Consider the following 17586-nt stretch of genomic DNA (forward strand, 5'->3'; position numbering starts at 1 on the left):
AGCACTCGAATTTGTATGTCGGGCTCTCGATAAAAGTTTTGTTCAGCCTAAATCTTTGTGACCGATTAATCATAGTGTGTACAAATATTACTCTTTGTATACCGAGACACTGCACAAACCATTGGATAATTCTTTTCAGAACACAGGAGTACACCTTTAGCATGAATTACCTTTAAAGGTGAGATCGTCTCCATCCTTACCAAGTGGAGAAGCTCATTAACTGCATCCGTCCCGAACCTTTAAAAGTTCTCCACTAGGAGAGACAGTTTATTTTCATGTATTATATTAGTACTCTGGACTGTGTTTAATATATATTCATATTGCACTCCTAGACTTGATCTGAGATGTTTTATTGTGTGTATGTATATACATGTATTTGTTTTGTAATCTATTGAATGGTATGAACTTTGGAAGGCCCCCTGGAACCCAATACGCCGAAGCGGATGCACAGTTAAATCAATAAAAGATTTTTGGAAAGTGCGAGGAAATAATTTCCCATGATTTTAATTGGATATAATTTTATCCGACTCTTTGTGTGTCTTCTATCCTCTTGGCAATGCTATCCAATCACAAAACATGGGGGATTCAAATCAATTTCAATCTCAAAACAGAGAAGAACCGATTTATCATTCTGATTAAACACTCGGCATCGCTTAACAATAATGTTCCAACCAACAACAATTTCACTCACTGTTTCAATGTTACATATCCGCAACTGATATATAAATAGTTAACCTGTTTCCCCACATTTAAGACAATGCATAACCGCGTTCTACACAAAGACAGTCCTTAATCATAATCAAAAGCCAAGCCATATGATGACCAGTATTTCAACCACAACCTAAACATATATCACTGTTATCTTCCTAGTTTATATTAATTCTACAACTCAATAACGAAAACGAGGATAATTTTATCAAAACGTAGTAAAAATTGTGTTGTTTATGAGAAAATTGGGTTCGGATGAACTTAAGTAATAAATAATTGAGCGTTTGTAACACTGGGAAGCTGCATCATATAAAACGAAGCTACTGTTGTGTCGGGTCGACCATCCGTCTGGTATAAATCTTATTCAATTTGCCTACCTAATAAGATTCAAATAGTTCTCCAGGGTGGAAGAAAATATAAGTCTGCCCTGTAATAACCTTCGCAGAAATTGTTTTTGTAATGGCTTATATATATTACTAAAGCGATGACACGGAGAACACCATAGAAATAGTTAGCAATGCCATCATGATTTGCTTTGTTACACAAAAGCAGCATATTTTGGACCATCGATAATTAAAATGGAGATGTACATGTAAATTGAATTTTCACGTGTATCTTTGTAAACATCGGATCATTGTCTTCTCTATTGAATACAGCTTTAAACGTTTCCGCCATTTTAGTCCGGTATGATTTCGAACTTATAAAACACTTGCACGTTTCTCGAAGAGAGTGAACAAAATTGCCGGAAAGGTAAACATATTTAGTATAACATTTTTCATTCAAAAATATTTTTTTCTTTTCAAAATGTTCGTTTGAAGCCATTTGTAATCTAAATTTCATACCATCAAACTCAAAAATATAGTTTTTAAACATGATTAATGTTTTGAAAACAATGCAATATAATAATATCCATTGAAGTTTAGTATCAAATATTTTCTCAAAATCATAATCTTAAGCAGGTGTTAGGAAGTTAATTATGTAAAATACTGTAAGAAATTATAGAAAACCAGAGGCACAAATAACAATTATCTGTTAAATTAGATAACATTTAATAAATCATACAACAACTTTCCCAAGTTTAGTACATCTCGCAGCGCGCAGTACTTCGGTGAAAATGCACCGATTTGAATAAAGCATATCTTGCTCCAACCTTCTAAATTCTATCAACATAATTATCAAAACATTTGAAATAGGATATTTTCATAAGATATACCACTTCAAAGTAAATTTAAAGTGTAGATTCAAATTAAAGGCAACACATTACCTAAAGTGAACCAAATTAGCAAGATTTCATCAAATATTTACACTGGAGTTGCCATTTTAGACTATTAGTATATTTGCGTAATGAAATCATCGCAAAAACTTGATTTTCGATTCTAATTTATGATAGGGATGAAATAAACTTAAAAGCTGATGCAGCTTTCGACAAATTTTGTTCATCTTGTAAAACATTTAAATTATCGCGTGTACATATTTATGTTGTGTTATGTGTATTGTTTAACGTACAATGTACCTCTTGAGGATTTTTCACTCATGTGCAGACGTCACCAATGCCGGTGAAGGGCTGTAAAATTTAGGCCTTTACCCGGCGCTTACGACCTTTGAGTAGGGAGGGATCTGTATCGTGCCACACCTGCTGTGACACGGAGCTTCGATTTTTACGGTCTCATCCAAAGGCCCATCCCATTTAGTCGCCTCTTACGACAAGCAAGACCGCGTTTGACAACAAAGGGGAAAAACTAGATGTGTCGGTACGACACGAATTCATGTCCCCGCCTGCAGTGAAGTCAAATGTAGGAAACCCATTGAAGTATATAGCATTGAATGTGGTATTCAGAGTGTATGTTACACCCAAAATAAATCAAAGTTTGTAAGTTAGAGAGCACAACTCCATCAAAAATCAACAAACCGGATCAAAACTCAAACTCGATCTGTAACTCATGAATATACACCGGCCTACAAAAAAAATCAATTCAATATCTCAAGGCATTTAGAAAAAATAAGTCTGGAAAACTGGGTGTTGCGTAAGGACAGAAGGACGGACAAGGGTAAAACTATATGCTCCGACCGCTTTGTGGGGGGAGGGGCATGAAAAGTTGAGATGTGATTCATTTATATACTGGGCTTCTTCTTCTTCCAATAATCTGCATACCACCTCTGGTGTATTGTCGCAGATGACTATTTACAAATGCCCGTGGGAACCACCGTGCTAGCAAACTGTACAGTAAATATTTACACCAGGTGCAGGTGCGGTTAAAAGCCATAGCTGGTATGGTAGTATGTACAGCTAAAACATTTTGGTATCATGGAAGGGCGGTCATCTGGAGGCTGTCTTTGAATCCACCCAGTGTGGAAGCGGTGTTAGCTGTTGTTGGTAGGTCATTCCAAAGACGGATGGCAGATGGGAAGAATGACTGCTGGTGGCCCTTTGTCCTAGAGTAGGGTACGAGGAAACAGATGTCATGTCCACAGGTTGTTACTGTGGCCACTCTAGGAATGAGATGAGTTGTTGGTATCTCTATGAGTTGGTGTATGATCCTGTATAGCATGATGACTTTTGCTGTATGTCTTCGTTGTTGTAACGTCTCCCATTACAATCGTTTCATCATACTGGTCACACTACTGGTGGTTCTGTAGTCTCCAGTGACAAAACGTGCAGCTCTTCTTTCCACCATTTCTAGTCTGTTGATATTTGACTGTGTCACTGGGTCCCAGATCACTGATACATATTACATCACTGGTCTCGCTAGGGTGATGTAGCATTGTTCCTTGATCTTACTAGGACATGTGTTGATGTTTCTTCTAAGGAATGCATTGATGCTGTTTGACTTCTGAATTACTGTTCCTATATGTGGGTGTTCCATGATAGGTTGTTGCTGATGTTAAGACCTAAATACTTTGCTGATTTTACTGTAGCTAGTGGTTTTCCATGGATGGTGTAGTCAGTAATGATGGGTTTTCTCTTGTTGGTAACTCTCAGTATCTCACAATTGTCTGGGTTGAATTGCATCAGCCAAGTGTCTTCCCATTTTTGCAGATTGTCTAGATCTTCTTGGAGTAGTCTTGCATCATCTGTTGTACTGATCTTTCTGTACAGTAGGCAGTCGTCTGCGAATAATCTGGCTCTTGGTGATACTAATTCAGGTAAGTCATTAATGTATATCAGGAAGAGTAGCGGCCCCATCACAGTTCCTTGGGGCACGCCTGAGGTGACTTAAGATGTTTCTGACTTCTTCCCATCCAGAAGTACCTATTGTGTTCTGCCTTGTAGGAAGCTGGCAATCCAATTAAGTGTGTTTCATCGGATTACGTAGTATTGGTATTTGTTTAGCAGGCGTTGGTGAGGCACTTTATCAAATGCCTTGGAGAAGTCTAGTAGGATGCAGCCCATTTGTTCTCCGGAGTTGAGTGCATCTGCTAGCTCTTTGATAGTGATAATTCGCTGTGACTGACATGATCTCTTCTTTCTAAATCCGAGTTGGTACGTGGACAAAATGTTATTCTTTTCAAGATGTGATATGATGTTACTGTGTATTATATGCTCCATGATTTTGCACAAATTGACGTCAACGAGACAGGGTGATAGCTGGAAGCCAATCTGATTAAAAAATAGCGCACAGCGCGGTATCAGATTGGTTGGAAGCCTTCCCTCTGTCCCCCTTTTTGAATAAGGGTGTGATGTGTGCTTCTTTCCACTGTTCTGGTATTCTACTTTGATGTATTGAGGCGTTGAATATGGTAGTCAGGATAGGTGTAATTTCCTTTGATAGTTCTTTTAAAAGTCTGCCTGGAATGCAGTCTGGTCCAGTGGCTTTATGTGGGTTAATATTCCGGAGCAGTTTGTAGACTCCTTCATGGTGTACTGAGATGTCTGGTACTGTGAGGTATGGACTATCTCCTTTGGTTGGTATATGGTCTTCATTCTCTGTTGTGAATACTGAGGTAAATTGGTCATTCAGTATGTTAGCTTTACTTCCGGTGTCACTGTGAAGTATACCTTCCTTCCGTAATGGTGCTACACCTGAAAATTCTGTGCGTCTACTCTTGATAAATCCGTAGAATCGTTTTGGGTTGTTGGGATGATCATCAGTTAGCATGTTTCATATGTAGGAATTGTATGTTTTTCTGCATTTGGATTGAACATGCTTCTTCATTTTTCTACTACACTATTTAAATCGAATATGATACGCATGCGCTGGAGTTCCATCACGAGCGGCAAATGTATTTATGGGTTAAATTCTCACTATATAAATTTTCTTTTTTAAAATTGGTCTTCTTACTTCTTCTTTTACATGCGAATATTTTCAAGCATGTACAGGAAAGTTAATAACATTTAAAATTAATTGACAGCTGCATTAAAGTAAGTCTGTACACTTTTAAAAATACATTGTACTAACAAGTGAACATCTGATCATAGAGCTTGAAAGTTGCAAATCTCTATTATATATGTTTCTGAGAAAACTAAGCTCGTATATATACATATGTCCATACCGACTTGATGATTTTTATGTCTGGCAAGTAGGACGGCGTCTTCGTGCCATCTTAACCTAGCAGAAAAATGAAATAAATCGTTTCTGTTTGTTTTACATTCCGTTTTTTCAACACATTTTTTATATACTATATAGGTCTAAATTTGAGGTATTTCTCCTACAACTGGTGACGTCTCAATATGACTGAAAAGTTCTCGAAGGGACATAAAACAGATCGTTCCTAGACAAACAAGCAAACAAAAACAATAAACAATGCAAAATCAAAACCTAATGCAATGAAAATGAATATTAGGTCATATACATTGATTATATTTCACGCACATGTATGGTAAAACTGGTAATCTTGTTTATTCAAAAAAATTTAATGGCATTTTTAGAATTATCTAAGTATTGAGAGAGAAAGAATGATAAATGCTATCCGGAATCTTCGTCTTTCGGCCGTATTACATTTACTGCTTGTCTCAAATCTCCCGAGACCCAGTTATAACGAGAATTTGGGCAACTCTTCGAAAAACTGAGGGAAATTAATTTTCCATAGAACTCAATACAAGCCTTGGTCCATTCATTATTTTAAAATATTGATTTGAGAAAAAATACTCACCAATATTCGGAAGCTCATTCTAAGCACTAATAAAATGCCACAAAAATATATAGGGTCCCTATGCTTCAATAGGTCATATTTGTACATTTTAACGACACACCACGATCCGCAGTAAACTACATCCTTCATTGTAACCACGAGCTAGGGTTGCCACTTTATCAACGCGAGGGTTGATATGAGGTCACTCGAGCTGATATGACATGGATATGGATTTTACCATGTAATATTCTCTCCTAAATTACATATGCATGGCACTTCGCTTTTACACTTATTCCCCTTTGAAGATATCTCATAGATTTTATAAGATGTCTTATAAAAGTTATAAGATATTTTCTAAAGTTTATGAGATATCTTGTATCCTTTATAAGATTTTTTCCCTACACGTACATGTATGATACTACAACCACAGACACTCGAGGTTTTAATTTATATATTGATAAAAAGGATTGTCTTCCTATAAACAAACTGTGAATAGTTTGTTTATAGGAAGACATTTTATAGATATTTAAAACGTCGAGTGCCTGTAGTAATTACTACACTGAACCCGAACTCATTTCCGAGCAAATGGGCCGTTTCTATAAATAGCATACACTTTTCCTATGAAAATTCAGAAAATGCCTTAGTTTTCCCCTTTTCCTTTAAAATGTAACCGGTATTTGCCCATTTTTATTACTACTTCGTTCGAATGTAACTATAGTACAGGATGCTCTATATCCCGCGGGGATCCGGGTTAGAATAAATCCTCAGTACTCCTTGCTTGTCGTAAGAGGCGACTAAATTGGACGGTCCTTCGGAGGAGGCAGCAAACACCGAGGTCCCGTGTCACAACAGATGTGGCACGATAAAGATCCCTCCCTGCTCAACGGCCATAAGCGCTGAGCATAGGCCTAAATTTTACAGCCCTTCACCGGCAGTGGTGACGTCTCCATATGAGTGAAATATTCTCGAGAGTGACGTTAAACAATATTCAATCAATGAATAAAACGGGTACGTCATCATTTGTGACCTTGACTTTTGACCGATGATACGATAGGAATTTACCTTATTTTGTAAGCTATAAGCAAGTTTGGCTGATAAATATGCCCCCTACAGTGTTTATAATGTAATAATAATGTTATTAACTTATTCCATTCTGTAACTTTGACCTTGAAACACACAAAAAGAAGGCAATTAATGAAGCATTCGCACTAAGCAAGACACCTCAGCTTGTGTGATCCCAAGGGATCGACTGAACAGGGCTCGAAAGTTGACGTATAAAGAAAAGGGCGGAGAAGACAAAGCATGTTCACTGTGTCAAAATCAGTGCCAGATAATGTTGTGAAAGAGATTTTTTGTTGATAGACTATGAACGATAATCTTATCCTTTTCTGACCTATGACCTTGAAAATCCATACCGGTTTCCTTACACTTGCACCATAAACAATACGTTTGACCAATATCTGTAGAAAAACCATCGTCGGTTACCCACGGGAGCTTCTAATCGATTCTCTCCATCATCACCCGAGGGAGGGTGTGTGGACTCAAAACCTTGGTTTGCTACGATGTAGAAAAACGTGTCATTTAGAATGTATAGAAGTGTGATAAATACGTTACACACAAAACATCACACGGATGGCGGCATTATTATGTATCCCCGCAATGGTGCATTTTTTGTGTACTTTCATAAGAATTCATGTCGCATGTTTTGCACACTGTTAGAAGATTTTTATGACATCTTAAACTAGTTTTCATCCAATAAAGTCGCAGTGTGTCTATTGCGTGGTGGCACTTCGGTAGCTTTCTTATTTTCTTTCTCTGTTTAAGAACATGCAATGCAATATAACACACCTAATTTGAATAAGACGTATGGCAGGAAGAAATCGTATAATGAATTTATCACATCATGAAACCCTTTATAATGATTATAAAAATGGTTTTCTTGACGTGATAAATTCTGACTCAAATTAGGTTCGTAAATTAACCTCATTCCACTCCCACACAAATTTACAAAACTGCTTTAGGTAGGAAGTATGACAAGAACAAACTAATACTAATAGTACCCTTATAAACGATGGGTCCTTATGGGACTATGTCATTCACCTGACTATCATACTTTAATTCACCCTCAGCAAGATTAATTAGATCAATAATCAGCTTCCCCGTTATGCCAGATTCAGAACTTTTTATTAAAAAGAGAGTAATGAAAAATAAAAATTGTCCCTGTGGGATTCGAACCCACAACACTCTGATCGTTAGCCATTGTGAACAACTTACAACCTGCGCTGCACTCTGTTGATTTATATCCAAAAATAAATAGATAATAAGAACAAGACTTGCAGGGAACGATAAATTATTTCGATGCAAATCCTGAAGAAACAATGAACTACTCCATTCTTTCTTTTTTCATTCTTAAAAAATTACAAAAAATGAAATTCAGCAAAACTTCTTTCACCAATGCAATTATCTGCCTACAAATAATTAAAATAAACCCAATTAGTGCATCATAATCAGCCCAAAGAGAAAGAATGAATGAACTATTTTGCATTGAAATGACTATGTCCACAAAATGTATTTTAAACAAGAGGCCCACAGGCCTTATCTGTCACCTGAATACTAGTGAAAAAGTATCACTACTTCCATGGGCTATGAAATCTAGAAAAAAAATTCCTGTTCTGAATATCTAAGCTAAATCCTAATGTTCAGCAACAGTATAAAAGAAGATGTGTTCTTAAAACTTCACTGCCTTCAAAAGTGCATACACTGATGAAAGGCTTTAAATAATAGTTGTATTAACATTAAAACATGAAAAGATATGACTACTTTGGACTCATCCTAAAGTCATAACCCTGGGTTTTGATTGAAATTCACCATTTTTTGTACATTCTTTTCCGCTATTCCTAAGTATGCATTTACATTTTATATAGTATCAGCAAACTTACACATGAATACTATATACGAAGTTTGGCCCCACTCTGGGGTCAGAACCCCTACCCCGGGGATCATGAAATTTATAATTTTGGTAGAGGCCTTCCTGCTCCCCATCACCATATTTAGTTTTTCTTACATGTGTGCGGTTCTTGAAAATTGGTCAATTTTGGGCAGTTTTTGCCCCGCCCCTAAGGCCCCAGCGGTGCAGGAATCCTGAAATTTACAATTTATGTCCCCCTTGTTCCAAAAATGCTTCATACCCAATATGAAAAGAATTAGAATGATAGTTATCAAGAAGTTAAAAATGTCTATTGTTCACACATTTAATAACTGACCATTTAGGTCCCACCCTGATACCTAAACCCGTAATCCTGGGATCATCAAATTTACAATTTTGGTAAAGGACTACCTGCTCTTTCTGAATATTTATTTAGTTTCAATATAGTATCAACAGCACTAAAGAAGGTGTTATTTTAAGTGTTTTACACGTAAACACTATATACCAAGTTTGGCCCCGCCCTGGGGGTCAGAACCCCTACCCCGGGGATCATGAAATTTACAATTTTGGTTGAGGCCTTCCTGCTCCACATCACCATGCATTTAGTTTTTGTTACACGTGTGTGGTTCTTGAGAAGAAGATTTTTGAAAATTTGTCAATTTTGGGCAGTTTTTGCCCCGCCCCATAAGCCCCAGGGATGCAGGAATCCTGAAATTTACAATTTTACAATTGTCCCAAAGATGCTTCATACCCAATATGAAAAGAATTGGACTGGTAGTTATCAAGAAGAAGTTGAAAATGTTCAATTGTTAACGGACGACGACGGACGACAACTGATTGCAATATATCACCCGAGTTTACATTTTTACAATTGAAAAAATGTCATTTATTTTGAAAATGACGAATTTATATAACAGAATAGCTAGTGGGGGTCGGATCCAATTTGCAATTGGATTGTGGCCTGTTTTATTTGTAAAACCCACCTTATTTGATTGCAGGCAGCTCTATTTCGATATTTTATTATGTGTTGTAGGGGGTCAGATTGCATAATCATACCTATGTGATACATATGTTCTTGTATTTTTGTTTTCGACTCATTCTGACCCCACTAGCTATTCTGTTATATAACTTCGTCATTTTCAAAATAAATGACATTTTTTCAATTGACATCACTGTCCTGTTTTCACTGCCTTTATCAAGTAACAAGCAAAGGCTACTTGGCAAGTCATATTAACTAAGGAACATAAATATGTAATTATGGTAGATAATGACTTTTATGTAACGTGTTAATTCTGTATGTTCTATTGTGTATATTTCGGATAAGTAAAATATGGTAAATATATATGTTTTGTATAACATGTTAAATTTGTTTCTTTCACGTTTAGTGGATATTGGGTATGGAAAATTTTCTGTTTGAGGCCCCCCTTTTTGGGATGCCTCATATTGGTATGTTTCTTATCGTCGCTGTCGTGGGTGGAAATTTCCGATCATGATGTAATGTTTTGTTTTAGGGCCCCGTACTTAGCCTATTACATGGATGACCAATCACAGCGCTCCGTTAGGACGCTTTGGTCATTCCTCTTTGTTGCTTGGAGTGCAAAGACTGCTCAAGTACGTGTGTACACAAAGGAAATTACTTTGATACCCACCTCCACCCTTTACATCCTCCTTTGTTGTGCTACTTTGATATGTGTAAGCTGGCCTGTTTTATTTGTAAAACCCACCTTATTTGATTTCAGGCAGCTCTATTTCGATTTTTTATTATGTGTTGTAGGGGGTCAGATTGCATAATCACACCTATGTGATACATATGTTCTTGTATTTTTGTTTTCGACTCATTCTGACCCCCACATATTGATGTCACAGGGGTTTTAACAGTCTCATTTAAGGTCAATATTTCGCACATTTCATTGTCGTTATAATGCTTTAATTTGCATATACAAGCTATCACAGTGACTGAGTCGAATGCTGTCTGACGTGTTTCATACGAATTGTTAGACCGTTCTTTACATAATGGTTTTGACTATGGATTACTCTGTTTACCTGATCAATATACATGTATAGTTCTCACGGCGGATGTGACCGGTCAACTGTGGATGTTTACTCCTCCAAAGTACCTGATCCCACCTTTAGTATGTCTAGGGGTCCGTGTTTGCCCTTTTCAAATTCATATTCTTTATAGTACACGTATTTATAAGATTGGTCACTGTTGTTCATTTCAACAACACTTATCAACACACTCTTCTAGATGCATTCGGTCTGTCGATTTAAGCAACCGGTCTGAAGAAGTTTGTTAAAGGGGCATAGACACGATTTGAGCTCGAAAAAAAATATTTTTTATTTTTCCATTTTTAATGTTCACAATGACCTTGTTTACATACCAAAGAATTGTGAGCGCTGTATCTAACTTGTAACTCAACAACTGACATTCAAAGTATTGATTGACTATTACAAATACCTTGTGTCCATGTCCCTTTAAAGAAGGGCGCTCTCTTTGATCCACTATTTTACCTGATGGCACTACCTATTTTAGGGGACCTTAAGTACATCACTCCTACCAAGTTTCATATAAAAAAAAATCCAGTGATTCTGGAGAAGAAGTCGAAAGTGTGAAACGTTAACGATGAACAGAGTATCTTCCAGTACTCTCAAGTACAGATTTATAACGGTAATTTCTTATACCAATGATATTTGATTTAAGTACGTATTATGTAAAAAGGTTAAGATAACGATGGTGATGGAAGTCAGCGGTGGGATCGGGTGGCATCAAGTGGGAGCAGGTAACTTGAAGGAGTAAGAATCCCTTGTTGACCAGTCATTAACCCCGTGAGCCCTCTATCGGGGTCTGGTAAACAGTCAAATGTCAGTATGTAAAGAACGGTCCAACAACTGCTACTTGTATGAAACGCGTCAGACAGAATTTGACCTAAGGACTTGCTGTATATGCAAATAAGATCATTATAACGACCATATAATTAGCGAAATTCTGAATTTAAAAAAGACTTAGAATTCATGTAACATCAACTTATTTATAAGAGGTTGTCTCAAATTGAAAAACGATCATACGCTGAATATGTCTTAGCGCATCAATTGAGAGACATAAACACTATATGCACGTGAAATCGATATATGATTGACAATGAATATTATTAATACATGTATATGAAAGATGATGGATGAAATGTGAAGATGACGTACAGTGGACGATCTCATAACTCCTATTGCCAATGTAAGATAGAGAGTTGGGTAAACACGGACCCCTGGACATACCAGAGGTGGGATCACGTGAGTAGGAGAAGTAAACATCCCCTGTAGACCGGTCACATCCGTCGCGAGCACTATAGAAATATGGATGTAGCTACATGTAAATTTCGAGTTGAAGGACACAGAGAAAAAATTCTTCTCATGTACAAGCTTTTGAATAAATTTTGCCTCGTAAGAATACAAAAACAGGTAATCTAATAAAGGAACACAATTTATGCTCATTGAAATTCCAACAGACTGTTGGAAGACCTGATCTCCAAAGACTGTATAAATATTGTCAATGAGGAACTCAAACAACTTTTTGATATTAACTCCAGGTTACTGATGCGTAAAATCAGAATCATGTGTAACAAAGTAATTTTTTAAATGATTGATCATAGGATAATAATATTTCAGAGTTCCATTTGTATTGAAGAAGTATCTGTTTATGATGTCAAAAAGCTTAGTCTTTAATTTATCGTAAGGATGATGATGATGAAAGTGTTGAAAAGTCGTACGTTGATTGATTGATTGATGTTTTCCGCCACAGTCCACAACTTATATGGTGACGCCCAGTTTTTTATTGTTGGAAGAGAGAACCCAGATACAATGTACCTGGGAAAAGACCACCGACCTTCCGAAAGTAAACTGGGAAATTTTCTCGCTTACCGGCGCGAGCGGGATTCGAACCCGCGCCGACAGAGGTGACAGCCCGATGCTCTAACCACACGGCCACGGAAGCCCCTTTATAGGAAAGTTTTGTGATTTCAAATATGCTAAAATTTCTTTGAAATTTCGGAATTCTACACTTGATTTACACCACTTTTCACATGTTGTGGTACAACACGTCTGAAGTTTCCCCTTCAGAGCAGTTAATAATTTTCTGAGTAGAAATGATGGGGAATTGGTAGAACACTTACTGGATCCTACAAGGAACAGTGATCAATCTCATAACTCCTATAAACATTACAAAATAGAGAGTTGGGCAAACACGGACTCCTGGATATAACGACCGGTCACACCCGCCGTGAGCCCTATATCTTTATCAGGTAAGCGGAGTTATCCGTAGTCAAAATCAGTGTGCCAAGAACGGCCTAACAATCGGTATGAAACACGTCAGACAGCATTTGACCCAATGATAGGTTGTATTGGCAAACTAGATTGTTATAAGAACCATTGAATTTGCAAAATGCTGACTTTAAACGAGGCTTTTGGAACACCTGCACCATCAACTTGTTGGTCAGTAGCCTGCTTTGATTTAAAAACTGACCATATGCAGAATAAGCTCTTGCGTATCGACTCAGTTGAGAGATATAAACACCATATGCAGGTGATAATGGAATATTACTACATAAATATGGAAAGTTGACGATGGAGAAGCTGATATCATCCCTTTTATCATAAAGTTGAGTTGTTAGTTTGCCGTGAATATCTACTTTGAATAAAATATCTAAGTACGAAGCAGAACTGGACGACTCTGTGGTGTCTTTTATTTCAAGTTCACAGGGATATATCGAATCGACATATGAATGAAAGTTATTATTGTTAATAGATAAGAAGAAGCAACTGTCTATGATGTCGATAGATCTAAATGTTGAATTGAAGGCCACAGCAAGAGATTGTTTCTCACGTAGAAGTTTTTGAATAAATATTGCTTCTTAAAAATACAAAAACAGGTTAGCTTATAAAGGAGCACAATTCATGTCAATGGGGATTCCAACAGACTGTTGGAAGACCTGATCACCAAAGACCACGAAGAAACTCCAGCATATTTTTTTATTTCAACTTTAGAGTACTTGTGCGTGGAATCAGAGTGGCGTTTTACAAAATGATTTTTTGGATGACTGATCACTAGATAGGAATATTTGCCTTTTCCTTTTTTGTTGAAGAAGCAACTGTCTATAGTGTCAAAAGGTCTAGTTTTTAATTCATCATGAGGAATGGTCGTGTAAAGTGTTGAAAATCATAGGTTTTGATGTTGTTGATCTGATAAAAGTTTTGTGATTTCAAGTACATGTATACTAAACGTTCTTTTTTTAAGAATCCACATTTGATTTACACCACTTCTAGCATATGTAGTCGCACAGTACTTTTGGCGTGTCTCCTTCACAGCTCTTAATATTGTCGTGAGGAGCAAAGATAGGGGCTTGTAAACCTTGCAAACAGACAAAGGGCCTCCTGCAATAGTTACTGACGAAATACATGTCATTGGGTAAAATGCTGCTTGACATGTTTCTACCAACTGAGGTCGTTCTTTGTACACAGATCTTGACTAGGGGATGCTTACTCCTCCTAGGCATCTAATCCCTCCTCTGGTGGGTCCAGAGATCTGTGTTTAACCTACTCTTAATTTTGTATTCTTTATAGGAGTTACGGGATTGATCACTATTCGTTATTTTCACCTTTTGATAATGCTACGCCATAATCAGGCCTCAACTATGCCTGCCTGTGAAATTGTTTACATTCCTCCGTTTGCCTGATCGGGACAATGGGCTCACGGCGGGTGTGGCCTGTCGACGGGGGATGCTTGCCCCTTCTGGGCACCTGATCCCATATCTGGTGTGTCCAGGGTTTCGAGTTTGCATCTAGTTTGCCCAAATCTTTATTTTGTATTCCTTATAGGAGTTGTAATAATAGTAATAATAGTATTTATCTATATTTTATATAGCGCCTTATATGACTATAAATAACAACCCTAAAGCGCTACACACAGTAAAAATGATGCAGCATGCAAGGTGAAGATAACGAACAGTGATAAATCTCATAACTCCTACAAGCAATACAAAATAGATAGTTGGGCAAACACGGACCCCTGGACACACCAGAGGTGGGATCAGGTGCCTAGGAGGAGTAAGCATCCCCTGTTGACCGGTCACACCCGCCGTGAGCCCCATATCCTGATCAGGTAAACGGAGTTATCCGCTGTCAAAATCAGTGTGCCAAGAACGGCTTAACAAACGGTATGAAACACGTCGGACAGCATTTGACCCAATGCGAGGTTGTATTGACGAACTAGATCGTTATAACGACCATAGAATTTGCGAAATGCTGACTTCAATCGAGACTGTTGAAATCCCTGTACCATCAACTTGTTTGTCAGTAGCTTACCTCGATTTAAAAACTGACTATACCCAGAACAAGCTCTTGCATGTTATACAGCATGTTATAAAAGTAGTAAAAGGAAATTACAATAGCATTAAGACAGATAATATTAAAACTATGCTAGGAAAACATCAATAATGTAAATTGACGACGGAGAAGCTGAAATCATACCGTTTGTCATAAAATTGAGTTGTTAGTTTGCCGTTAATGTAATTATGGTGTTATTGATGTGATTGTTAGGCCGTTCATGGTACACTGATTTTGACTACGGGTTACTCCGTTTGCCTGATCGGGACATGGGGCTCACGACGGGTGTGAGCGGTCGACGGGGGATGCTTACTCCTCCTGGGCACCTGATCCCACCTCTGTTGTGTCCAGGGTCCGTGTTTGCCCATCGCGTTATTGATAACTGTTCGTTATCTTCACCTTTCATAGTATAATGTATTCTTATCGCATAATTTATCAGTTATATACTATGGTTATATCTAATTGTAATATGGACAACTAATTTCATTTGTAGTACATATATTTCTTTTCATTTCAATTTGGAAATTTATGCCTAACAGATTACGAAGGAGAGATACAAACGGAGACTGTTCATAATAAGCCAACTTGACTGAAAAGGCCAAATAATCATTTTGTTTAGTCGTGATAGTAATGAACTCCTGTTCTATCTGTCCATGCAAGTTTCGTGGATGAATTGCTGCCAAATAACTGTATAACTGTATAACAGAACATAAATACAAAAACAGTTTATAAAAATATATTTAATAACAATGTAATGCATAGAAAAATCAATTCATTGAAAACAAGTAACGACTATGTCCGACAGCAATTATAGTGGATAACAACAAAGGGTAACAGGTACAAAAGTCCCGGAAGTGACGTAAACGGTGATGATCCAGATGATCTCTTGGCAAATCGTTCTATGTAATAGAAGAAATATGATTATATGTATTATACTGTTAATATTCCTAATAACACTTGCCTGAGTTAGCAAGCAATTTGAGTTGAATTACACGATTTATTGTTTTACGTCATATGGGTATTTAAGCAAAAAAAAAAAGAAGGAAATATGACTTAGTGTAAGGTGTAAGGTAAAAGCAAATTAGCAAAATAGTGAAATTCCTTGGTACTAGTCTACCCTTTTTTTTCCTCTTCCTTCTGCTTTCTGCGTCTCGTATCAAACCATTCTCAAACAAACACATTATTTACTTAAATACTTTATATTTCTATAGTTAGGGCTATATACCTGAAAGAGAAACATCGCCTTACCTTCACTATCTGTTCCTCGCTTGGCATTTATAGACCTTGCTGGAATAAAAGTTAGATAAAACATGAAAAATCTGATGAAAATGAAAGTCAATGTGTTAAAAGATCTATGTTTCTATTTCGTTAGTATCACTCACAATTACAACAACGGAGTGGGATCTAATATATCTACAAATGTACTTATCAAGCATAACGAGAACTGAATATAGCAAAACACGTCGACACAAATCAGACATGGGGTGTACCCTGTAGTGGAGGAAGAGGTCAGTACCAGGGAAATTTCACACCTACTACAGAACCACTCAGTGTTTAGTGAAATGTAAATGCAGTCATTACAAAAATATAAGCGCGCTTTGATTTGAGATGCGAGTGCAATCCCAATGTTTATCATAGTGTTTTATAGATAGTATTACTTTATTATACTTGATTGAAATAGGTTTGTTGAACTTCTATTTTACATGCCGTTTTGAAGAAAAAATTAGAGAAGCAATCATCTGCACCACTGTTGAAATGCTTTGGTAAAGTGAAAATGATTAGTGAAAGGAAGGGGTACACCATATTCAAATTGTGACAAACACACTCCCACATTTAAAGCAAAACTAGTACTGAACATTACAAAATACTATGCTTACCACTGAGAACATGAATTTTTGTGTTGGTGATCTGGGACTCGGAAGTCCGACAAACATAAGTCCCGGCATCCTCTAGTTGCGCGTGCGTAATAGTCAGTTTACTAATTATCACTTTTTCTACAAATGAGGAATATTTTGTAATTGTAGTCCGCGAATTTTCTCTGACTTTATGACCATCTATGAACCAGTCAATGTCTCCCGTTGGGAAATCTATGGCTGTGGCATTGCATATCACCGTAATTGTACGACCGACTTCAACAAAGTTGGAGCTAGTCGTAATGTATATGTCTGCAATAGTGAAAATAAAGGAAAAAATCACAACATCTACGTCATTCCACTGTTTCTAGACACCGAAAAACAAAATATTGATAATCACAGTAATTTCTAAAATTGAATACGTTTAAAATTGTACAATAATCATTTTTATATAAAAAAAATTATTGATGTAGAAATAGATAAGATGAGCATTTGGAAACAAATAACACATTTATCATTTTGGTATGAATCACACATAGGCATGTGCAAATCATATTTGAATTTGAATTACATCTACTATACATAAATCATGCAATGAATATAATTAACAAGATAATTGTCTTTGATGTGGCCAGTCACATCGATTTCCTTTATTTT

The 17586-nt window shown here is 36.9% G+C and overlaps 1 protein-coding gene across 6 annotated transcripts in view; it reads right to left on the bottom strand.

Moving 5' to 3' along the window:
- Positions 1-15798: 15798 nt before the first annotated feature.
- LOC125651521 (obscurin-like) overlaps positions 15799-17586 on the bottom strand; it is a 65070-nt gene continuing 63282 nt past the window's right edge. For all 6 annotated transcript variants that reach the window (XM_048880151.2, XM_048880152.2, XM_048880150.2 and 3 more), the window contains 3 exons: positions 16954-17241; positions 16325-16363; positions 15799-15975 (listed from right to left, as the gene is read on the bottom strand). In XM_048880151.2, coding sequence (XP_048736108.1) covers positions 15869-15975; positions 16325-16363; positions 16954-17241 — 434 coding nt within the window. In that variant the 3' untranslated portion in view covers positions 15799-15868. The remainder of the gene's footprint in view (positions 15976-16324; positions 16364-16953; positions 17242-17586) is intronic.

Source organism: Ostrea edulis, chromosome 5 (genome assembly GCF_947568905.1).
Source record: "Ostrea edulis chromosome 5, xbOstEdul1.1, whole genome shotgun sequence".
NCBI classification, from domain to species: Eukaryota; Metazoa; Mollusca; class Bivalvia; order Ostreida; family Ostreidae; genus Ostrea; species Ostrea edulis.